The 24699-nt window shown below is 38.0% G+C and overlaps 1 protein-coding gene across 2 annotated transcripts in view; it reads left to right on the plus strand.

The window, feature by feature from the left end:
- SLC26A4 (solute carrier family 26 member 4) overlaps positions 1 to 12776 on the plus strand; it is a 46471-nt gene extending 33695 nt beyond the window's left edge. For both annotated transcript variants that reach the window (XM_054692551.1, XM_037511577.2), the window contains exons 14-21: positions 315 to 384; positions 2231 to 2323; positions 3100 to 3195; positions 4018 to 4248; positions 6337 to 6391; positions 7468 to 7613; positions 9803 to 9886; positions 12012 to 12776. In XM_054692551.1, the coding sequence (XP_054548526.1) occupies positions 315 to 384; positions 2231 to 2323; positions 3100 to 3195; positions 4018 to 4248; positions 6337 to 6391; positions 7468 to 7613; positions 9803 to 9886; positions 12012 to 12035 (799 nt within the window). In that variant the 3' untranslated portion in view covers positions 12036 to 12776. The remainder of the gene's footprint in view (positions 1 to 314; positions 385 to 2230; positions 2324 to 3099; positions 3196 to 4017; positions 4249 to 6336; positions 6392 to 7467; positions 7614 to 9802; positions 9887 to 12011) is intronic.
- The last annotated feature ends 11923 nt before the right edge of the window (positions 12777 to 24699 follow it).

A 24699-nucleotide genomic window follows, 5' to 3' on the forward strand; every position in this document is an offset into this window, starting at 1 on the left:
TGCTGACCTCCTAGGGTTATGCTGAAGATTAACATGTATGGTCGCTCATTGTTCATCCTCCACACCCGGGAGTGTATGATGCACATGGTTTCTCAGTCATCAGAAAAGAGTCACAGTTCTCCCTTTCTCTTCCAGTTCCACACAAACACCAGCTGTTCATTTCATAGTTAGCTACAGGAAAATGTCATCTGCAATAAAGACGGAGTCCACACATCAGAATGATGGGCTCTTTCGTATCTGTTATTTCTTCTAACTTTTTATTCCAAAGCATGCCTGTTCCAAAAAAATTCTGATCTTGATTTTTCCTCTTTCAGTCCCTCATGGAATAGCCTTGGAAGCATCCCTAGCACAGACATTTATAAAAGTACCAAGAACTACAAAAATGTAAGTGCCTTTGGGAGACACTTATTAAATTTGGGTCTGCTGGCCTGCATTTTGAGGGGGTGAACATTTTTCTTTTAGCCTATTAGGTACAAAGTAGCCAAAGGCGGGCTTTTGTCAGGAAAGTCTAGAAGTCCACTGGGAGTGTCATGAATACTTTTGACGTGATGTGCCCTCTGATGTCCATGGTTTATATGAATTCTGTCCATGTTAGTTTAATATCTATGTAAAGCCGTTTTAAGAGGTAAATTTTTTAAATAGGTAATTCGATTACATCTGAAAGTAGATTCAAAATCCTATTTCTCAGGGTAAACGGGTCAGAAGTTAAAGTTACACAGTGAATAAATCCGGGGCTGCATGTACAGCATGGCATTTATAGGTAATAATACTGTTATTGCACATTATCAGTTACTAAGAATACTAGATCTCATCACAGGAAAAAGTTTATAACGATGTATTGTGTCAGATGTTGCCTAGACTTCTGTGGTTATCACTTTGCAATATAAACAAATATCATTTGAATCATTTCTATGCTGTACACTTTAATAATAGTTAGATGTCAGCTGTATCTCCATGTTAAGAAATGGACAGAGCCTCAGAGACCTCTAGAACAAAATAAAGTACATCAACACATGTAATGTGAGTCCCGAAAGAAAATAAGAGAGAAAATGACAGACACAGTATTTGGATAAATATCAAAATTCTCCCAAACTTGATGAAAAACATGATGTACAAATCCAAAATGCCCACTGAGCCCAATTCATGTACACATAAATATTTAAAGTGATTTAAATAGTAAAAGCAAAAATCTATTTCTCTGCAATCAAATTCTTAACCTCTATGAAACCAAAATCCTTATGATTTTCCACATTCAATTCTAACATGAGACGTTCATGTTCTGTTATCACCGAGGACCTTAACATTTGCTCTGTCCGAACTGGAAGAAATAATATATAATACAGGAAATCAACCAAGAAAATAAATGTGCCACTGATGGGTTTGTATTGCCTACAAATAAAATTGCTTATGAGCACTAGCAGAAAAGAGATGAAAAGCTGAGAAAGAAAATTAAGCTAACAGTAACTTAGGAAAAAAATAGTTTTTAATGGCAAAAAATATTTCTATTAAGGTGACCCCTAATTTTATTTTAATGTTAAAAAAATGTTGGACACTGAACCTGAAATTTCAATGATCACTACTTAATTTATTTCTACAGTAATTCTCACTGTGTACAACCTTGGTTGTTCTCATTATGGAACCTTGACTCTGCGGCAGGGAAACCTAAGCTATGTTTGGGAGTTCTGGAATCTTGGCTCTGGCTTGGGGAGACTTTGCCTAAGTTACTCAGCCTCAATATTCTCATTGGGAGGAACTGGACTAAGATGAACATGATTCCTAAAAATTAGAAAAGCCCACAGTTCTCTGATGCTGTGCTTCTCCCTTGGTCTGCCCACTGTGTGTCTGAGTAAGAGCAAGCACAGACTCCAGTACCTGCAACCTCCCTTCATTTTTTTCCTATTTAAAAAAAAAAATCAGCAAAAAATGTAGGGTATGAACAGTGAAACGAACTCAAGGCAAATCATGTCACCATTCTGAGTCTCAATTTCTTTATCTAGAAATCAAAAGATTGAATAACTGCTTCCCAAGGCCCTTCCTACTTACACTTTCAAGTGAATGTTGCAGGTCCAGGGATTTTAGTGACCTATTGCCTCTCAACCTCCCTTTCAAGGAAAGTTGAAGGCTGCTACCCTGCTCCTCTGTGACTGAGTTCTAGTTGAATAGCCAGAAAATTAATTGACTATTTGAGATCTGAAGTTGTTCACCTCACTGATTTTTTTTTTAATGCTAGATTGAAGAACCAAAAGGAGTGAAGATTCTTAGATTTTCTAGTCCTATTTTTTATGGCAATGTCGATGGTTTTAAAAAATGTATCAAGGCCACAGTAAGTATTTATAATTTTTGAGATTTCATTCATTTTACAGGTATTTATTGAGCTCAAACTGGGCAGAGGGTACTATAACCTATCCTCCTGTGGTAGGCATTCAGAATAATAACATCCTTGCTTTCAAATACCTTACCACCTCTTTGGGGACAGGAAAAATACAAAGTAACAGAAACATTAAAATCCAGGCAGCAATAAATATGCCAGTCAGAAACACTAGCAACATTTCCAGGCAGAATGTGAGTCCTGCATGGGTAGTGTAGACAGTGGCAAGAGTTCGTGGAAGGGCAGTAGTTGGATGGATTACACTTTGGATTGCAGTTGGGCAGAAGGAAGGAGAGGAGGTCAGGTATTTGGGAATTATGTGAACTGAGAAGAAAAGGTGGGATCACATATTAGGGGACAGGGTTGTTCATTTGGAGTGAAGGGTAAATGGTTGAAGTAGAAAATACAAGCAGGGAATTTTGGTCCTCTATGTCATACTATGCTTCACAGTTGGGGTTTGCCTCTAGAACAGTGATTTCCTAAGTGAACTCCAGGACAAACTGGTTCAGAGGAATGTTTATAGATTTTACAATAACAAAAGGGCTCTGTGATGTGAACAAAATTTGGAAAACACAGACTTAAAGCTGAAGAGGTTGTCATTATTTTGTTGTTCTGTTTTATGTTGTCTTAGAGCCTTTGATATGTTACTGTCTTCCCTGAATCTCTGGGTGGGCAGGGAAGTGTGACCTAACAGTTGAGACTGCTAAGTAACTTGACATTTATTTCCAAAGGTTGGATTTGATGCCATTAGAGTATATAATAAGAGGTTGAAAGCACTGAGGAAAATACAGAAACTCATCAAGAAAGGGAAATTGAGAGCAACGAAGGTAAGGCAACATCTTCCCTCCACCCTCTTAAATTCTACCTCAGATGAGAATGAAAGCAGTTAGTCTAAAATTAAATCTACCCACTTCGTACCCAGATGTGTATAAGCAGATGCCATATGCATGTTGAACAGCTGAGTTGTTTTCGTAGGCAAGAGGCAATGGGAGGGGATGAAATGAAATCAGCAGAGCTCCCTGGAAACACAGGGTGTGATTTTTTTTCTATCATGATATAAACCTTCTTTTTACTGAAAGGAACAAAACAAGTACTAATTTAATGCCAGAAAGTTACTCACAACAGACGGCAGTAAGCTCATAAACTTTTAGAGCTCTAACTTTTATTTAATTTGCCCTGCCAATGTATCTTTGGGCCAAATTCCACAATCTTCCAGAAATCAAGAGCTTCCTGGTTCCTCTACTCTTCCATTTTTCTTCTTAGAGAATATCAAAGTTTGGGCTGAGGTCAATAAACCTCATTCCTTAAGAGCTCCCCCTATCGATGTTTTGCTTACCAAGGAAGAATGTGTAGAACTTTAAAGTTATTTATGTATATTATTATGTTGTCTGCAAATGATGACAACTTTGCTTCTTCTTTCTCAATTTGGATTCCTTTTATATCTTCTATCCTAATTTCTCTAGTAGGACTTCCAATACTATGTTGAATAGTAGTGGTGAAAGGGGACTTCCTTCTCTTTTACTAGATCTTAGTGGAAAAGCGCTCAATTTTTCACCGCTGAGGATGATGCTAGCTATAGGCTTGTCGTATACTGGCAAAAGACATCCCAAATCATTGATAATTAACTTGGCAGTGTTTCCTCTGTTTAGAATGGCATTATCAGTGATATCGGTTCATCAAATAATGCTTTTGAGCCTGATGAAGATATTGAAGATCCTGAAGAATTTGATATCCCAACCAAGGAAATAGAGATTCAAGTGGATTGGAACTCTGAGCTTCCAGTCAAAGTGAATGTTCCTAAAGTGCCAATCCACAGCCTCGTGATTGATTGTGGAGCTGTGTCTTTCTTGGATGTGGTTGGAGTGAGATCACTGCGAGCGGTAAGGTTCTAGTGTTTTGAGTTATAGATTTGGAGTTTTGACAGTAGTAAAATGATATGGGTTACCAAGTCTTGCAGAAAGGTGATTGCATGGGCTTTTTATTTTTCTCAGAGAATGTTCTTGCAATAGAGTGCAGTCTGTTTAAAGTATAGGTTATGGAGCCAAACTACCTGCAGTCTACCACTTAGTGACAGCATGACAATGGGGCACGATGCTTCATCTATCTGTGCCTCAATTTCTTCATCTATAATACAGAGAGAATGATGGTCTCTACTTCATATTGGTTTTTTTTTTAGCTGACTAGCATTTATGAATCAATCCACTTAATAGTAAAATATACATTTTTTTGCAAGTGCACATGGAAGATTTACTAAGATAAATCATTCTCTGATTCATAAAATAAGTCTCAATACAATAAAAAAAAGATTCAAGCCATATAATAAGTGTATTATCTGACTATGGTAGAAGTATATTATAAATCAATAACAGATATTTGGAAAATCTTCAAATAATTGTAAACTAAATAATACATTTGTAACTAACCAATGAGTCAAAGAAGAAATTATTTGATTATCTTAATAACTATGGAAAAAGCACTTAACAAAATCTAAAATTTCTTCTGATCCGAAAAAACCAACTGATAAGAAACTAGTAGAAGATGGTAACTTTCTTAACCTAGTAAGTGGAATCAACCAAAAATGTACAATTAACATCACAATTAATGGTATAGACTAAATCTTTCCCTCCCCTAAGATCAGGGATAAGCAAAGATATCCACTCTTACGACTTCTATTCAACATTGTATTGGAAGTTCTAATCAGGAAAACTAGGAACTATAAATAAATAAATAAGAACATTCATATTGGAAAAGGAAAGGCAAAGCAGTCTTTACTTGCCAGATAATATTACTATCTATGAGTCAAAATTAGGGGGGAGGTGCAATTGTATGGAGAATATAACCAAAATGAAAATGCATACATTGTGCAAAGATGAAAAAAGATGTAAGAATTATATAAAATAAAATATTTAAATAAAAAAATAAAAATAAATAAATAAAAAGATGAACTAGTGCCTTTCAGGACAAAATGGGTGGATCTTAAGATGACTGTGCTAAATGAAGTCAGAAAGTGAAAGACAGATACCAGATGGTTTCACTTATTTGTGTAATATAAAGAAACAAAGAACATATACTGGAAAAGCACAACAAAAATAATTCTTAGACTCTGTGAAAAATATACTGGTTACCAGAGGGGATGAGACAGAAGTAGGGAGAAAAGAATAGGGGAAAGAAGGGAATAGGATATAGGTGCAAGGGTTTTGTGGAGGATAACTAAAGCGTGTGCACAAATGGAGCTATGAAAATATACCCCCCAGTGTTATATAGATATGGAAATGACTGAGAAATTAATATTAACAAGTTCATCCCAAAAAACAAAATTGATTTTGGAATATTGATATTGTATGCTGTAGGCTTACAATAATTCACTTACTACTTATTGTTTTGAGAATTAAATTAGCAAATAATATCTATCTATATCTATCTATCTATCTATCATCATCATCATCATCTGGTTTAGAAGAGTGTCTGGCGCATAGTCGCCCCTCAGCAAATATTGACATGTATTATGTTTATTTTTCTGAAAATATAAAAGAAATGGAATATGAAAGCAAGCAATAAGGGATAGTGTTTTCACTTGGAATCTAGTGACCACATATTCACATCCATATTGCTTCCATTCCAAAATATAGACTCTTGTCTATAATCAGCAGGGGTTATATTAGGGTGCTTCCTGGGCTCCTTTCTTTCCTTCCTTCCACAAATATTTTTGAGCACCTCTGTGCTACAGTAGACTGCTGTGCTACTGAGTGCTGGGTGTTGCTTCCTCCTGAGATACCTCATCCCTTATCATGCTTTAACTGTGGCCTGAAAACCTCTGTTTTCCAATAATGGAATTTTCCAATAAGAAACCTTTCTTAAAGTCCTCATTAGCCATGTAGGTGCTGAAGTTTCTCCTGAACAAATAACTGGATGCTACTGAATTATGAACAGATAAAGTAACTCATGATGAATTCTTTTTAAATTTCTAGATTGTCAAGGAATTCCAAAGAATTGATGTAAATGTGTATTTTGCATCACTTCAAGGTAAATACACATATGCACATTTCTTTAACTTTCCCCCAAGCCCTTTCTCCTACCTTGTAATGTGGGTACATGATGTCTAAATGCTTTACTACTATTTTTTGTATTGTGGTAAAAGATACATGATATAAATCTATCATATTAGTCACATTCCAGTATTCAATTCGGTGGCATTAAGTACATTGACAAAGTTGTGCGGCACTCATCACAACTATCTACTTCCAAAATTTTTCAGCACCATAAATAGGAACTCTACTCACTAAGCAGTCACTCTGAGAGCTCGTTTGAACCTAGAAAGATATTACTTCCAGTTACCATAAAGCTGGTACTTCATGGAAACCTAAATCCTGATAATGGCTCGGGATCAATGGGGAGAAATTAGCATGGGGAAAACAGAACTGGCGATGAGTTGGATCCCTTAGAACTAGATGGTCTTCCAGGGTATGAGTTTGTATCTATGTGTGAGTGTGTGTGTATATATGTGTGGGGAAATACTAATGTTGACGCTGAGTTCTCCAGAAGCAGAGCCTGAGCTAAGGATTCTTGCACAGTGATTTATTGAGAGTGTATTCTCTGGAAAAGTTCACAAGGAGTGAGGGGTGTAGGACAGGGCAGGGGAAGAAGCTGGACAAAGATGTGGTTTCAGAAGTCCACCTTAACATGATTTCATAGGGAGCGCACAGCAGGAAAATCACCAGATAGTTAACCTCCTTGAGGCAAGAGGGCCTGCCTTTTTGCCCCCAGATCAGTGAGTCAATGGCTGCAGACTGTTCAAGGTTATGGTTGTAACTCTTGGCTAAGGAAAATTCCCCATAGAAAAGCATAGCTGTGAACCATTTATAATTTGAGCAGCTGGCATGGGTACCCCCAAAAAGAGGAAACAATCAGGAAACAATGCTGCTACTATAACAGTGTTGGTATAACCTGTGCTACTAGAAAAGAAGCTCCATCACTTTAGGGCAGGGTTACAGAACAAAAATATTATTATAAAAGGAAGAGCTACAAAAACTTAATATTGGTTGGTATTACAAAATATATTCTCCTAGAGATGAATTAAAGAGTATCTCTTTCTTTTGAAGATTCTGTAATAGAAAAGCTGGAGAAGTGTGGTTTCTTTAATGATAGCATTAAGATGGACATATTCTTTCTGACGGTCCACGATGCTGTCCTCCACCTACAGAACCAGATTAAGTCCCGAGATGTTCAGGATTCCATTTTAGAAACGGTAAACATTCTACTTTCCTATACATGTATTTTTCCTAAACTAGCATGAGTTTTACACTTGGTAGTACTAGTGCATTTTAATTCTACAATGTGTGGGTTTACTAACAAAAGCTGGCATTAATTGTAATGCCTTTTTAGAATGTAGGTACTAAATCTTTGTTTCTTTGTGATTTGTGTATACAAATGTTATTTAAATTGTCAGAGGTCTGGAAACTCTTAATGTCATATATAGGATCCATTAGGTCATAAGTGATATTTGAAAAAGAGGGAAAAATTAAAAGTCATTAATTGGCCCAAAGTTAATTATTTCCTGCAAAATAAAATAGATCCTCTTTTTCCATTGGGCCTCGTTCTAACAATTCTCCTGTCAAATACAAAGGTGAGTTGAGCATTCTGGTCTAGGTCATCAGATGTGGCACACTGGTGAATCTGATATAAGAAACTTGTCTTCCATGGAACTGCTCACAGTGAATTTGGGAAACGAAAACAAATGCTTGTAAAAAAAAAAAAAATAGCACCGATAGTAATTGTTCCAGTAAAAGAGTCTACTGTATTTGAAATTGCTTTTCTATTTTTCTAAAATTAGTACAAATAGATTCTTATTCTAGATTGGAATTTAATGTTTAAAGTAAAACTAATTTAGAAAACAATAGAACATTGTTCTTTTTAGCTATTGTTAGCGCAGAGATTGTTCTGCTTCATGCTGTTGGGGAAAATACTAGCCCTAGTTACAACTTGTGAATCTTAAATACAAAAGAGGAAAAAGTAATACAACCACAGAGCTCAAAAAAGAAAAAAAAAAGTTTATATGCAAGATTCTCATCTTTAAAACCTCATAAATCTTTGACTTAACCTTCTAACCCATAAGTAAAACAGCAAAGCAAGGTTATATAAAGTTTCCAATAATGCTCCTGCATTGAAAGTAAAAGAAAACCAAAGTGTCAAATTCTTTCCCAACATGAAAATAGTTATTTTGTTACTTTTTTACTCCCTGTTCTGATCCAAGGTCTTAAGGATGATGTCACACAAAACACTAACCAAGAGTGCCCCCCAGGGTTAGCCTCAAGCTTGCTTACAATCAGAGACGCATCATGAATGACTGGGGTGGATTTTTTGAGCATGACCAAAGTTAGACCAAAGATAACAAAGTGCTTGCAATATACACTTACTGATTCACTGGATAGTTGCCTGCCCGTCAGGTCAGGAAACTTGTGCTTCTGTGTACCCTCCGTGTCCAGAGCCAAGACCTATTTGGTCATGTGTCACTGAACAATGGGGATAAGTTCTGAGAAATTCATCTTTAGGTGACTTCTTTGTTTTGTGAACAACATAGAGCTATTTTTTTTAAAAGATTTATTTGCACATACAAGAACTGGGGTACAGGCCAAAGGTGTGGAGGGTGAGAGGATTCACCAGAGACAGAGCAGAGAACAGAACAGGCAGACAGACCGAAATACATTGCTGAGGGGAGCAGCGAGTGAGACAGGAGAGGTCTGCTGCACCATAAGGGTAGCTCCCTGGCCGGGGATCGAACTTGCGCCACAGTGGCTGCGGACAGCTTCACAGGCTGTGTCTCAGCCCCTTGCACCACCAGGGAGGCCCTCATAGAGTTATGTTATTCTCCAAACAGCACTTCTCCATTTTACTGGCACCAGAATTCAAGACTGGAAGAGGAGCTGGGGTCATCATAACTTGTTATTGCTCCTGTAGTGCTCAAGCAGTGTGGCTATGACATCAATAGGCAATAGGAATTTCCAACTAAATTACTTTCCATGGGGTCCAACTTGGGATTGTTTTTTGTCATCAGTCACAAACCCTTTACTAGGTATTCACTGCATGCTCAATGCTGTACTAAGTGCTCTTAGCTTCACCAAGGAAATAAAAACACTGTTGAATCATTTAGGTAGATGGAGTGACTTGTTAAGAGGCATACACTTCAGGGGTTGGAAAAGAGACCTGAAAAGGCTGAGCAGTAGAGAACTAAGCCTGTTCACACTTGAATGTGAAAAAAAAATGGTATAGAGAAAATTCTCAAGTTGGAAATATAGAAGAACAAGAAAGTTAAAATGAATTTTGAAGTATGTAGATTGTAGGTGAGAAGCACCAGCAAAACCTCAGATCACTTTCAGTGGAGTATCTGTTGATGCTATTATATTTCCAATAAATATTCTCTGTGTTCTCTTTGCTAAGATCACCCTTATGCAAGACTGTAAAGATCCTCTTGAATTAATGGAAACAGAGTTGATTGAAGAAGAACTTGATGTCCAGGATGAGGTATGATCTTTATTTCCTTTCAAGGAAAATTTTGGATCAAATATTGAATAAACAGGATAATAAAAACTGTGACCATGTCTGGTTGAAAGTATCCAGGGAAAATATTTTTTTAATTAAATAAAGGGATAACTTCATAGAAAAAGCAAAGTACAAAACCAGAATTCTTCCTAGACGACAAGTACTTTGGGATCTTTTGCCTCAGGCTTATAGATATGAAGGGTAACTGGAAGCAGCCATCATATCATCACATCGGTGCTGATTTTTACCTAAGCCTCTCCCAGAGGCTAAGATCAGTAAGATAGAGGGAAAGTGAGTAGAGGGAATTTCTAACCCAGGAGTTTCATAAGCTCCAGGAACAGTATTCTAGGAGCAGGAAACCCCTGACCTTTCCTCACCTGACCATTGAGGCATAAAAAAAGACACTCCCTCCATTCAAGACTGATTACATGTATTTCTTATGCTCTTGGGACATCAGACTATTCCTAGAAAACTTGAGGAAAACTTGTAGTGTCTGAATGAATTTTGTGTTTCAACCACTGAGGAAAATGTGACCAAAAGGACAATCATAGGATTTTAAAGTTGAAACTTGTCTTAGATGTCAAGTGGTTGTCACATCCTAGTCTGAGCAGAAATCTCTCCTATACCATCCCTGATGATACTCACTCAGCTTCTGTGTGAACATTCCCAGACATTGGCAACTAGTATCTTTCCCAGGAAGTTTGTTACAGGACTGGAAGTTTGCAGACATTTGTTGTGCTTACAAAACTAGGTTTGGTCTTCTATCATAACCACCCAATGGGCTGGGATCTGCACTCTCTAACACCACAAATCTCCCCACTGAACAGCCCTTAAATATTTGAGAATAGCTCTCACATCTTCCCCAGACTGCACTCCAGATAAGATTCTTCCAATTTCCTTTAACGTTCCTCCTAGACATGAATTTTTGCCAGTGCTTCCTGGCCAAGAGGGGGACACAAAACCCCAGAGGGGTCAAGCCAGCATGGAGATTATGCAAACATGACCTACCTTGATCTCAAAATATTTCTATTACTATGGCTTTAAAATATGCTTGTTTTCATAATAGCTACATCAATATCTATATTTCTATTGAAGCAAAAGGGTGATCTGATGACTTGGGCATTTTTCACACAAACTATAGTCTAGCTGGGCTCCCCATTTATACATATATAATTGGCTTTTGACCCTAATGCAGAACTACACATATTTCTGCTAGATTACTTCTTGTTGGTTCTGGTTTATGAACATTTTGAATTATTGACACTTTGAATTCTCAACCTATCATCCAGCATATTAACTGTCCATCCTTACCGGTGTCACATGCAAATCTGACCGGCATGCCTTCTCATCCTATTTCAGGTCCTGATAAAAATGATGAAAAGAATAACATTCAATCCCCTATGGTAGAAGCGGGTAGTGAGGGTGACAGGCAGAGAAGACTTTCATGGAGGGGAGACACTGCTAGAGTGAACATCAGAGGTCCCACATTTTAGCCCCCAGCTTGGTTGGCCAGGAATGTCCTAGTGAGCTCTGCAGGCTTTTGGCTTCAGTAGGACTTCGGCTCTAGGGCTGGCTGTAATGAGCCAGAACTCATCATATATCAAAATTGGAACTTAAGAAGTTGCCAAATTATGTGAATATTTTTGATTGTCACAAAAAAGAATTGCTCAGGAGGGTTCCTGTAATAATGATGGCAGAGTGGTTTCAAGGCAGGGTTCTAGAACCAGACACTTGAGTGCTGCCCAGATTCTGCTGCTTACTAACTGTGTTGCCCAAGGCAAGCTACTTACTTGGTCTTCATTTTAGTCTCTTCATGTAAAATAAAAAAAAATTCCTCACAGAGTGGTGGAAATGAAAGGATGCATGTAAGAACAGTATCTTGTAATGAATAGCAAGTGCTCAATAAATGGCAGTTACCGCTTATCAATAAATCCATTAAAATTATGATGTCCAAAATTGAGTTTTTACTCAGTGTTTTTGGTGATGGAACACACCTAATACAAGTAAACATAAAAAACCAACTCTATAAAATGTATTTGTAGTAAAGGTAACATAGACTTCAGGAGAATTCTGTTGCATTAAAGCTGTTTCCCCTTTGCTTTCACAGGCGATGCGTACACTCGCTTCCTGAAAGTGGCTCAGGAGGTCCCTATAAGCAAGGACTGCAAGGCAAAATGTACCCATCAATGTAATTCTATGCAAATATTTTCTGCATTGACTATTTCTCAAAACATTCATTCTTTTCCCATTAGATTATTTATGTTTGATTTAAAACAACAGACCTCTTAGCTATTGAAACAGAAGCATAAAGATTGTTTCGAGACTTTATAAAATAAATAGCTTACATTAGAAATGTGTGAAATGGTGAGGAGACTTACAGTGATTTAGTGTTATCCTGGATCTGCTGATATTATGCTGCTAATCCCCTACAGACTTGGCTAATACTGTTCGTGAAGGTACTGGTGTATCTCTGTTGTGTTGGGGTACAGCCTCTGAGGGCAGGTGAGTCTGATTGACCTTGATACCTGTGAGCTGTTCTGGTCATGTGTCAGGTCACATTGAGTAAATTCTGAAATATAATAATTAGTGCATTGATCAATAGAAACCTTCAAAAATCACTTTTGAACAAGTATATAAAAAATTGCTTTTAATGTAAATTTGATTAGTGTGTAATAATGAAGTACTATTATATGTGACCAGAATTCGGAATCAAGGAAATAATTCATTTGAAAGCGACAGAACTGGGCTCATATGTTTTAGAAACTTTGGCTTAGAGAAATAAAGCAGTAAGAAGATTGTTTTGGTTTATAGAAATCACATTTCCCTCTGATGATAATCATAGATCACAATTCAGATCAAATAAAATATACAACACTCTCTAGCTTAAAAATGGATTTTTATCATTGTTTATAGAAATGATCATTTTTTATATCTAAGTATGATCTATTTAAAAATCTAGCATAATAAATCTAGCATAAATAAATCTGTTTATTTTTTTTAACAAAAACCAATTTTGATATGTATATAAGATTGTGGCAAATAAAACAAATTTATAGGTCTTTCTTGAAGAGAAAAAGAACCTTATTGAATAAGCATTAAAATAGAAGGCTTTCTTTTCCTCTAAAAAATTAGCAAGATGTAAATTGATCTTTAACTTAATTTTGACCACTTTTCAGAAAAAGTCTAGGAACTGAACTGCCTATATATACATCTGTGTTCATAATTATTAAGATAATACATTCCAAATGTACTCAGTATCAAAAGAAAAAAATTGAAAATGCAGATCTTCCTGCACTAATATTGCAAATATGTCCTGGTAGTTCACCATTCTAAGTCAGAAATGCATCTGATACACTGAACTTATGTACAGACTAGCCTTCATTAAATATACTCAGAACACTTACATTAGCCTGTAATTGGGCAAAATCATCTAACACAAAGCCTACTCTATAATAATCAGACTCAGATATTTTGTGGATATGATGGGATGGGAAGACACAAAACACAATATCCATACAACGCTGTCAGCATCATATACTGCAGAGTAGTGACTATTTGCCCTTTTGATCACACGGCCAACTGAGACGCAGCTTGCTGCCACTGCCCGGCATCTCAAGAGAGTATTATACCATTATGTCCCTAGCCTGGGACAGTATCAAAGTCAAATTTTGAGGTGTGGTTTTTACTTAGTATATATTGTTTTCACACTAGAGTAAAGTCTAATCATTGAAAGTCGGGAGCCATCTGTGTATTGATTTTAAAGAGATCTATATGTTAAGCCAAGAAATATTATTTATATTTTTACTTGAACTTAATTATTTTCTCAGTGCCAACAATTTTCTAGGTATTTTATAGAATATAGGCTTTGGTCCAATGGACTATTCCCATATATTTCACACTGGCATAAATGAAGTTGTGCTTCATTTCTAGAGAAAATACTCAGGTCCCCCACCAAGACTTTTGCTTGCTTGAGAATTACCTAGTACATGCGTCTGGCTATCTAAAGGCAGCATATCTTATCTGTTTTTCTTCTTAAATATAATCAGAAATAAGGTATCTACCTCTGAAGGAATATCAAATTGGTTGACTAAAAGCATCATCATCATCATCTTCCCACCCCCATGCTGTATACTGGAATTTGAGCTGTAATGTAATGATGTTGCCATATTCTTTCATGCACATGAGTTATACTGTTTTTTATTGACTTAGAACAGATTTCTCCTCATGGTAGATAAAGCTTCACCAGGATTATAGTTATCTCATCTTCACAATGACACCTGCCTAGAGAGGCAACAAATTTGATTTCCAAAGAGTGAATAGAATAGTCTTGCAGAAAATGAATGAATACCTCTGTTCAATAGAGGAAATATGTACTGCTAATTTTTTTCTTGGTTAAAGAAACTACCAAAGTTATATTTTACAATAAGAATAAAGTTTTGTAAAATCTTGGATTAATTTGTGAGTATGTGAGTTTGACTTTCCAAACGCTTCCCAGTTTGACTTTCCCACCACATTCTAGGAATACTGTCTTTTTTAGGCATCTTGTGACTATAGTAACCAAACTTGTTATTCTGTATTGTCAATGGGAAATTTACTTGAAATTAAAGCTGTCTTTTTCTGTTTCTAACTTCCTGGATAAGATTCCAGTATTGTACATGTATTTCAATGACAAGGCAAAAAATCAAATCATGTACATTGGGAAATATCTGCACATATTTTTTATTATACCTAAGGTTGCCTTGCAAATTACACCAATGTATCCGTTTTGTATCCTTTTTGAACAAAACCATTAAATGTAATAAAAATGCTACATTTTAAGTTTGCCATTGCTCTGTCCTTGTATTTTTCACTTCCACTTGTTTTTGTGCATTTTCTTTTCATAAAGACATCAATGCAATAAACAATGTTATTCACAAATATCTGTTAAATTTTGTCATTCTTACTTATATATTTCCAGTTTATTTTGCATAATGGCTTTCATTATTTTAATCAAACATTTCTTGTTGGTGCATGCATCATCATCAAAGGAACTCAATGCATAATACTCTACTTAAAGAATTTCCACAAAGCAAGCACACCAGTATAGCTAGCTCCCAGATCAAGCAGAACATAGCCAGCACCCCAGATTACTCTTTTTATATATTCCCCATACAATTGCAACCCCCTGATTTTGACCCCAAGCCCTCCTTTCCCCGCCCCCCCCCTTCAAAGTGTGTCTCTAGTTCATAGTTGTTTGTTGATTTTTTTCTTTCTTATAGTTATTCTTTTTCCTGGTCCCTTATTTAGGTTTTCTAGATTCCTGTTATGAGTGAGACTATCTGGTATTTTTTCTTCTTCTTTCTGGCTTATTTCGCTGAGCATGATCCCTTCCCAGATTACTCTTATGGTTCTCTTAGTAATGGTCCCAAAGGGGAATTGCTGTGCTGACTTCTAATACCTTCTTTTGAATATTTATGAATGGAATCAGAAAGGTTATTTTTTTTCTCTTTTGCATCTGTCTTCCTTCACACATTACAATTGTGAGATTCATCTAGGTTATTGCCTACAGCAATAATTCATTAATTCTCAGTGCTGTATAGTATTTTATTATCTGAACTTAGAGTCACTTGTTTATCTACCTTACTATTTGTAGATATTTGTGTTGTTTTTGGTTTTCATGGTTAATGACACTATGAATATTCTTGTTCATTTGTGTGTAAGTTTAAACATGTTCACACAATTTTGTGAAGTATATACTTGTGGTGGATTTGCTGAGTCAAATAAGTTTATTCTGCTTCATTAAATACTGCAAAACATGTCTAGTAGCTACAGTGGACTGTTTTCCAAAGTGAACACACCAATTTATACATCTCTCACCTGTAAGTTAGAGTTCCAGTTGCTGCATATTGTTGCCAACACTTGTTTTGTGTGTCTTTTTCATTTGAACTCTTCTAGATGTGCAGTAGTAGCACACTGTGGTTTTGATTTGCATTTCTCTGATGACTAAAGAAGTTGAGCACCTTCTCAGGTATTTGTTATTTAAATATCTTCTAGTGAATCATCTGCTCAAGTTATTTGCCTATTTTTCTTTTGGATCATCTACTTATTTCTTAGTGACTTGTAAGAGTTTGTATAACAAATGCAAATCCTTTGCCAGGAAGTACATATTGTATCTTACTCTATAAGATTAAATAACATCTTATTCAGTTCTGTGGGCTGCTTTTGCATTCTTAAGTAGTGTTCTGATGACCAGAATTCTTAAGTTAATGTAGTTCAATGGATCATTTTTCTGCTTAATTGTTGACTTTGGGGAGGGGTATGTAGTTTAAGAAATCATTGCCTCTCTGAGATAATATAGATGTTGTCTTCTAAAATTGTCCTATGTTTTTTCTGCAAACATTGTTTTAGATAGTCGATATTTAGATATTTGTTACACCTGTCTTTGATGTGAGGCAAAGTGAAGATAGAGATGGAGATCTAGTGGCCTAGTACCTTTCATTGATACACACCATACTCTGCCCTTATTCAGTGCAATGTCACTTTTATTATAAATCAGTTAACTATATATATTTGGGTCTGTTTCTAGACTCCACACTCTGTTCCTCTAGCCTGTTTTTCTATTCTTGCACTAATCCCTTACTTACTATAGATTACTCTTAGTTACTATAGATTTCAGTAGCTCTACATATTTAGAAGTATCATTCCTCTAGTGCATTATTTTCCTATTATAGCTATACTTAGCTTTCTGCATTTCCATATACATTTTATACTAGTCTGTAAATTTAACTATTATTAATAATATATGTCCCAGAATAAGCAAAAAATTTTATTGGGGGCCAATGACCCACGAAATCTTACATAATGCTTTATAACAAATGAAATGATATTGAAGCCCACTAAAATTAATCATGGTTATTTTTTATTAAATGATATACAGTACAAAAGCAAGTTGAGTTTTGTGTTTGTTTTTTCAAGTTAGAAATATAAATTATCTTACAGTTTATGGAAGTAAATAAAAATAAACACCTGATGTACTTCATAAATTTAAAGGTAGGACTCTGGGGTTGGTGTCAAACTGTGTGTCTACTTGGAATTGAAATGTGTCCAGGTACTGCCCCTGACAGACCAGGCTAAACAGAAGTCTCTTAATGACAGAGAAGCCTTCTGGGAGAGACACAATTCATTCCAAATCCAGAAGGAGCAGACTTAGAGAGCTGACAAAGTAATAAGGCTTAGTTGTTGGTGGGCAGTAGTGATTGGGAGTATTATAGTACCTGTCACTCTGGTATGTTCTGGAGCCACATTCATGAATTCATGTTTGGGTCCTATTAAAAAAGAAGTGCAAACATTATTCAAGAGAGCTGCTTTGCTGAGATGTTGTAAAAGGATGGAGCATATGGAACATGTTTGGTGACAATTATAATGACATAACCACAGAGGTAGAGGAAAGGATTCTGCCCACATCTGCAGCCACAGCTACAGTTTCAGAGACACCTCAGATCTTAGTTTTGTGCCCTGTGAGATGGCATAGAGGAGAGCAGTCCTTGGAAAAATGGCTTGTTTATGAATACATGTGGGACCCTCTTTGGAACTTTTTTAAGATTTATTTATTTATGCATACAAGAGCTGGGGTACAGGCCAGAGGTGGGGGTGGTGAGAGGATTCACCAGTGACAGAGTGGGGAACAAACAGGCAGATTGAGGTACACTGCTGAGGGGAGCAGCAGAACAAGCCAGGAGAGGTCTGCTGTGCCTTGTGGGCTGTTCCCTAGCAGGCTGGGAATCAGGAATCTGCTGCAGTGGCTGCTGATTGCCCCACAGGTTGCATCTTTAACCCTTGCACCACCAGGGAAACCCCCTCTTTGGAACTTCCAGAAATACTTAAGGGTGTCCTCTTTCTAGGATTTAGAACCATGTGATCAGATGAGAATCAAAAAGTTAAGGCTATTCTCCACTTGTGTCAGGCTATGTTCCTGAAGAATAGGAAATATCTATCATGCGAACAATATTACCAGCAATGTAACAAAAGCCATATGAACTTTAATCAAATGAAATTCTATTCTATGTAAAAGGCCACATAGGGCCTCCCCTGGTGGTGTAGCGGTTGAGCTCTGGGTTGCGAGGCTGCCCACAGTCTCTGCAGCGCCAGTTCAATCCCCGGCCACTGGCGAGGGTTCCACAAAAAAAAAAAAAAAAAGGGCCACATAATAACATAGGGCTAGAATTGGAGAGAGAAAAATTAAAATAATGGGGAGGGGGAAGAAAGGAGTTTTAAAAGGAGTAAAGAGAAAGAAAAAGGAGAAAGACCCACTGATGAAGAAAATGACATTAAGGAAGAGAGAGAAAAAAGGAGGAGGAATTAACTGAAGAAAGACCAAAAAGGGGGATGCTAAAAGATGGAGAAAAGAGTGAGGAAATCAGGGAAAACTAGAAAGCAATGATAAGGAAGTGAACTTGGTAGTGGGAAAAATATTCAAGTAAAGGATTGATCTCAATACAATCACATAATTGAGAACTCGGAGAATTTAATATCACATCCTTTCCCAACACAACACCATCCCCTGAATTCTAGGTCCCAATTTCCTGTTTCTCTCCCCCTTCCCCAGAAGTTATCACCTTCTATATGCTCTATAATTTACTTATTTCTGTTTATTTTTTTCTCTCCTATGGGAGAACGTAAGCTCTGCCAGGGCAGTGTTCTTTGTTTTGTTTCTGGATGTAGCCCAAACACTAGAAGAGTGAAAAGTGCCTGTCACAGAGTAGGTGCTTAGTTAACATGGTTGGGAGGCTGAATTAAGGTGCTGTGATGCCAAATAAGGCCACCACAGCTTGAGAACAGCAGTCATTGACGTGTGTAAGACACATAGTTGCCCCTGGACTGTCAGGCTATTCCTGCAGCCTGCTCCAACTCCACCTGCCTGTCTGCCTGCTCTGCCTACAGGGCTCAGAAAAGGGGCTGAGAATTCACTTGTTTGCTCACAGAGCTTCAAGAAGCTGAAGGTCTGCCTGGACTCCATACTTATTTTTATAACTGCTGATTAACAGTCCCAACTCATTCTTTTTTCAGGAAAATCTTTGGACCTGGACACAGAGGCATTGTTCTTTCATAAGCTCTCTAGCTTAAGGCCATCCCTGATGTGCTGCTTTAGATCAAGTGCTGAGTTCACACCTCCTACTTAAACTTTTTATTTTAAAATAATTATAGATTCACAGGAAATTGCAAAGAAATGACGGTGAGATTCCCATGCAGCCCTCATCCAGCCTCGCCCAGTGTTAATGTCTTGCACAACTATAGTACAATATAAAAACCAGGGAATTGGCATTGGTACAAACCACAGAATTTACTCCCATTTCACCTGTTATACATATACTCGTCTATGTAGATGTGTTGGTCTATGCAATTTTATCTCATATTAACTTCATTAAACTCCACCACAATCAAGATGCTTAATTGTGCCTTCAGCACAAGACTCCTTCTGAGGGTCCTATTCAAAAAGCACTCCAAGTGCAGCTACATGTCACCATATGACACCAACACCAGACTTGTGGCTGAACAAGGACACCCAGGGAGGGAGGAGCATCGCTGATACACTTCCTACAGCTATGATAAGTTGCTTACCTAGTATTGCATTGTAGAATTGGTTTACAATCACTTCCAATAAGCCTCCAATGAAGACACCCTTTCCTCTGCAATTTCATTCCTACACACTGGTATCCCAGTCATGAGGAGCTCTAGGCCTTATAGGCCTAGAAGGAGAATCGAAAGGTCATCCTGTGCATGTAAAAGAATGGTACAGTCCTTGACCAACCCAGCACTGCAAAGTGGTGGAGACTTTTCAGAAAGGACATCAGGTATGGCTGTTGTTTTTATCAGTTCCAGCCACTGTAATTAATTACCATGCACTGCAGGGCTTAAACAGCAACCATTTATTTCTCATAGTTCTGGAGGCTGGAAGTCTATGATCAGGGAGCCATCATGGTTGGGTTCTTGGTGAGTGCCCTCTTTTTCATTTACAGAGGTCCATCTCCATGCTGTGCTTGCATTGCCAGCTCTCATTGCCATGCTCTCTCAGCCTGTATCTTGGAAGGATACTGATCCCACCCATGAGGTCTCCATCTCCACAACCTGATCACCTCCCAAAAGGCCACATCTCAAAAAACTATTACACTGAAATTATGTTTCAATATAAGAATTGAGTGGGGCACTTTTAGTCCACTATCGTACCTTTTAGGACAGGTTCTTATCTCTGCATGTGGATTGAAGTAGTCAACCCTACCCTTCCAGGTGAATTTACTTTCTAGCTCATTAACATAGAGTGAATCTAGCACAACAGGATCCTTAACCCCTGCCTCTAAACCTCTACCACGTACAAAAGGAGCTCTGGGCATCTTTCTATAGCCTGGCACAGAAGTATTCAGGGTGACTAGGAGGTCTGGATCATCAGAACACACTTGTGAACCCAAGACCTTTGTCTAGTAAGCTCCCAATGAAGGAGGTAAGGGAAGGAAGTAGTGAGAAATGAGGCTCGAAGATGGACTGGAGCCAGATTATGAAGGACCCTGTATGCTACATTAAGGAGCTTGGATTTTATCCTCGACTCTGGTAAGAGATAAAGGCAAAATGGCCGGTTTATATTACCTTGCTAATCCAATCAGCTGACCTGGATACCTAGAAATAAAATGAGAAGGTGAAATTAAAGCAGAGATGAATGAAGCTTTTGTTGCTGAGTTTCCAAGGGGGGAGTAAGAGATGAAAGCAGACATATTAGCTTTTGTGATTTAAAAGCAAAAAACCTGTTCCATGCATGAGATTTTATTTCCCCAGTTTATCCTTTTAATACAACATTAGTATTCACTCATCTATGATTATATGAAGTAGAATTTTTATGAGAAAAATATGTGTTGTATTAAAACATTTCAGGCAGAAGTAGATACAGATATGAAATTGTGGAGTTAAGATTTCCCTATAAACATGTTGATGTTTCTATGTGAGAGTCACTGTTTCTGGTTTGACTTGCTTATAAAAAGAAGAACTTTTGGTCTCTAAGACAAAGGAAAGGGTGATTGCTTAATATTTCTGCTTAAGCCATTTATTAAATGTCTGACATAACACAAGCTCTGGAAAACAAGTGCTCTGGCAAAAAACACACAGCCACACAGTGTGAGAGCACTCAGGATGGAAATCTGCCCTCAGGGAGAAACAATATGGAGGCCAACTTTGCCTGCTTAGTGAGGCCTGTTTCTTTTTTCAGTTTGATCAACTATCTTGATGCGCCCCCTCCCCCTGCCCGTGCCCATAGGACACTAGTTTTTTCTCTCTTTCCTTATGCACCCGTTCAAGTGTTTGCTGTGCACCTATTTTGTGATAGAGACACAACTAACTAGCACACAGTGAGACAGACTCTGCTCTGGGGCCTGTAATCTAAGTTGGGAGATGGTCAATAACACAAGCGACTCTCAGTAAATAGACAGTAACAACTTGTGGAAGCTTAAAGGCGACACATGCAGGGCGATGATGAGGAATAACGAGGGCAGGAAGGGAACACATCAGGCTGGAATCAGCGTGCACTGACCTTCATTTATACATCGGGCCCCCTTCCCTTCAGTATCTCAATTGCTCTTTCTCTGCTGAATCATCCCTATCAGCACTTAACCATGTCCGAGTGACAGCTGTCATCTCCCATCTTATACAGCAAGGCCTGCCTCTTCCATCCTCCTTTGCAACCACTGTCCAATCACAGAGCTCCAGGTGCGTGGGTCTCCTTTCAGTTCCTCCCACACGCCAAGTCCTTCAGTCCTTTGCACTTTTCCTTCTACCTGGCAGGCTTTTCCCCAAGTTTTTTAAATATGAATTCTTACTCATCCTGTAAATCTCAGCTTAAATATCATCTTTCCCAAGCAGTTTCTTTGTATTTGTAATGAGTTCTCCACCTCTACCCCAGTGCCATGGGGCCTTGTCTCAGTCTATTTGGGTTACTAGAACAAAGACGAGATAAACTGAGTGGCTTCCAAACAACATCCATTTATTTCTCAGTGTTCTGGAGCCTGGGAACTCAAAGATGATGGCTCTAGCCAGTGAGGTGTCTAGTAAGAGTTTGCTTCCAGGCCCATAGATGGTGCCTTTTACTGAGTCTTCATGTGGTGGGAGTGGGGAGGGGGAGGCAAGAGAGCTCTGTGGGGCCTCTTTAATAAGGCACTAGTTTTCATGAGCTAATCACCTCCCTAACACTGTCACCAGGGAGGTCAGGATGACTTTGGAGGGAGCGAGGCACATTCACAGCGTATTACACTGCCTTGCTCCTTCCTTCATAGCATTTAAATTCTCGCAGGTGGTTTGTTTGCATGTAGACTGTGAGTTTTACCAGGTTCAAAAATGAGCTCCAAGAGGCTATAAGGACAGTTTAATTGGGGAAGGGAGTAGGTTGAGGAACATGAGTGGACACATCCTCCCAGAGTATCATATTTTCAGTAAATTGCTAAGAGAATTTTTAATGATATGATGACAACAACAGTTGAACAAGCAGACGGAAACTCAGACGGCAATGCAAGCAGAGATGTTAGTGAAGGTAGGCACCCTTTACGTGCTTGTTGTCCCATCAACCAAAGTTGTGGGGCTCACAGTCCCCCTTGTCCTGGCTCCAGGCCAGTTCTCTGATATAACAAGGCTGCACTCTTGAAGCACAAGCTGATCTATCAGTATATATCACAATATCTAAACAGTGTCAGACAGTGGGTGCTTGAAAATTATTGAATAAATTTTAATAGTTGCAGATGTTGCCTCCAGCTTAGTTAGATTCAGGCTGAAAACCATCCAGAGACTTTAACATGAGGAAGTTCACTGGTAACCTCGGTGGGAGCATTTGCTACTGGATATTAGCAGAATGAGCAGACTGCAGGGAGGTGAAGAAGAAACAGAAGAGAGGAAGTGGGTCAGGGAAACTACTCTTTTGAGAAGTTGGGCTGTAAAGGGAGGAAAAACAAGACAATAATTATAAGATATAAAGAGAAAATAATTATAGAGTAAGTATAATGTGAAATTATGATGAAATATAATGTGAAACTAAGAGAGAAAGTTTTGCTCTGAAAGGAGGGAACTTCAACATTTTTAAAATGTGTTTAGGGAACAGAGTCAATGATGAAAGAACTGAAGTTGCAGGATAGGGAATAACTGTATGTGGGCAGGAGGAGAACAAAGAATTCTCGTTTCTCTGGTATAGTGAGGTAAAGATGAGTTGGGGTGGGGGTGGGGAGGGAGTAATGAGCCTGCCACCAGCTTCTGTTTACTTTCTAAATAGAAAGCTCAGACACATGACTTTACAAATTGTTTTTTTCAATTTATCCTCTTAACCAATTTAATTTTGTTCCATATTTGTTTACATTGGCTTTTTAAAAAAGATTAATTTATTTATGCGTACAAGAGCTGGGGTACAGGCCAGAGGTGCGAAGGGTGAGAGGATTCACCAGAGACAGAGTGGGGAGCAGAACAGGCAGACTGACTGAAATATACTGCTGAGGGGAGCAGCGGGCAAGCCAGGAGAGGTCTGCTGCGCCACGTGGGTCATGTCCCTGGCCAGGGATCGAACTCGTGCTGCAGAGGCTGTGGATTGCTGCAGAGACTGTGGATTGCTTCATAGTGTGGTGCTTAACCCTTTGTGTCACCAGGGAGGCCCTACATTTGCTTTTGACTTTTGTCCTGCTATGCTTATTTTTCTGTTAACTCTGTGTCTTGGATGCATCCACGGTCCTTAGATCTTCATATGTCACAGCACATTATGTGGCCAGTTTCCTGGATTGCCATATAGTGTTTTCACATTTCATAAACATTATCACCTCACTCTGTAATTCAGTTCCAACTGGTATAATAATTCTGCCTGAAGATGGACACAAAGTTCTCCCTTATTTACCTAAAATATAACTATGCTTAAGCAGATTTTACTTGAAGGCTTAGGAAAAATAGAAGGTAATCACAAGAAAGAAAGGAAGTATTGTAACTCAAATGCCCAACCCTTTATGTTCTTGTTCTCCCCTGAAACATTTTCTTAGCTGCTAGAAAAACATAACTAATTATAAAAGTATTGTTGGCATTACTTACCACATAGAAAATTTTGCTAAAAATCCCAATTTAGCTGATCAACATTTCCAAACAATTTTCTATCTTCAAGTAAGTTGTCTGTTCCCTTTTCTGTTTCCCACAAAACTTCTCCCACAGCCCAGAAAAGTCCCCTTTAGCAGGGTCCTTCTCTAAATCCCACTCTGTTCAACAAACAAAACTGGAGAAACAGATTTCTGTGAAATAGAAGTCCCAGTGGTTTAGTTAAACCAGACCAAGCACCCCATCACCACCACCTGGTCACAGAATAGCTAGGTATCTCAAAGTTTCCCTGCTGAACCCCTGTGTCGTGTCCGAACATCCCAAGGTCTGGGAATCAACCCAGATCATGTTTGAGTTCTAATTATTTTAGGCATGCTTTAGGTAATTATAATGGATCAAGTGCTTAGTTTAGGAGTTACTGTATATGTGTGTGTATAAAAATATACATCTGAAATGATATATATGTCATCACCTTATTACCATCGCAGTTTTATGCATCTCTTCATAAAACTTCTAAACTGATGAAATACAGCACGTTCGGGAGAGATTTTATTTACCTGTGGCCAGTGCCACCTAGTGGACATCATCTCTTACACAGCTTTGAATTTAGGGTTTTTCTCAGCCTGGCCAGGTGATGACAAGGATAAAGTTGGCCAACAACATTCATTAGCAGCTTATTATTTGTTAGGCATGTGTTAGATGTGATGTTATTCTATTTAAATTCA

Source organism: Talpa occidentalis, unplaced genomic scaffold, assembly GCF_014898055.3.
Source record: "Talpa occidentalis isolate TD23 unplaced genomic scaffold, MPIMG_talOcc4v2.1, whole genome shotgun sequence".
In the NCBI taxonomy this organism is placed as follows: Eukaryota; Metazoa; Chordata; class Mammalia; order Eulipotyphla; family Talpidae; genus Talpa; species Talpa occidentalis.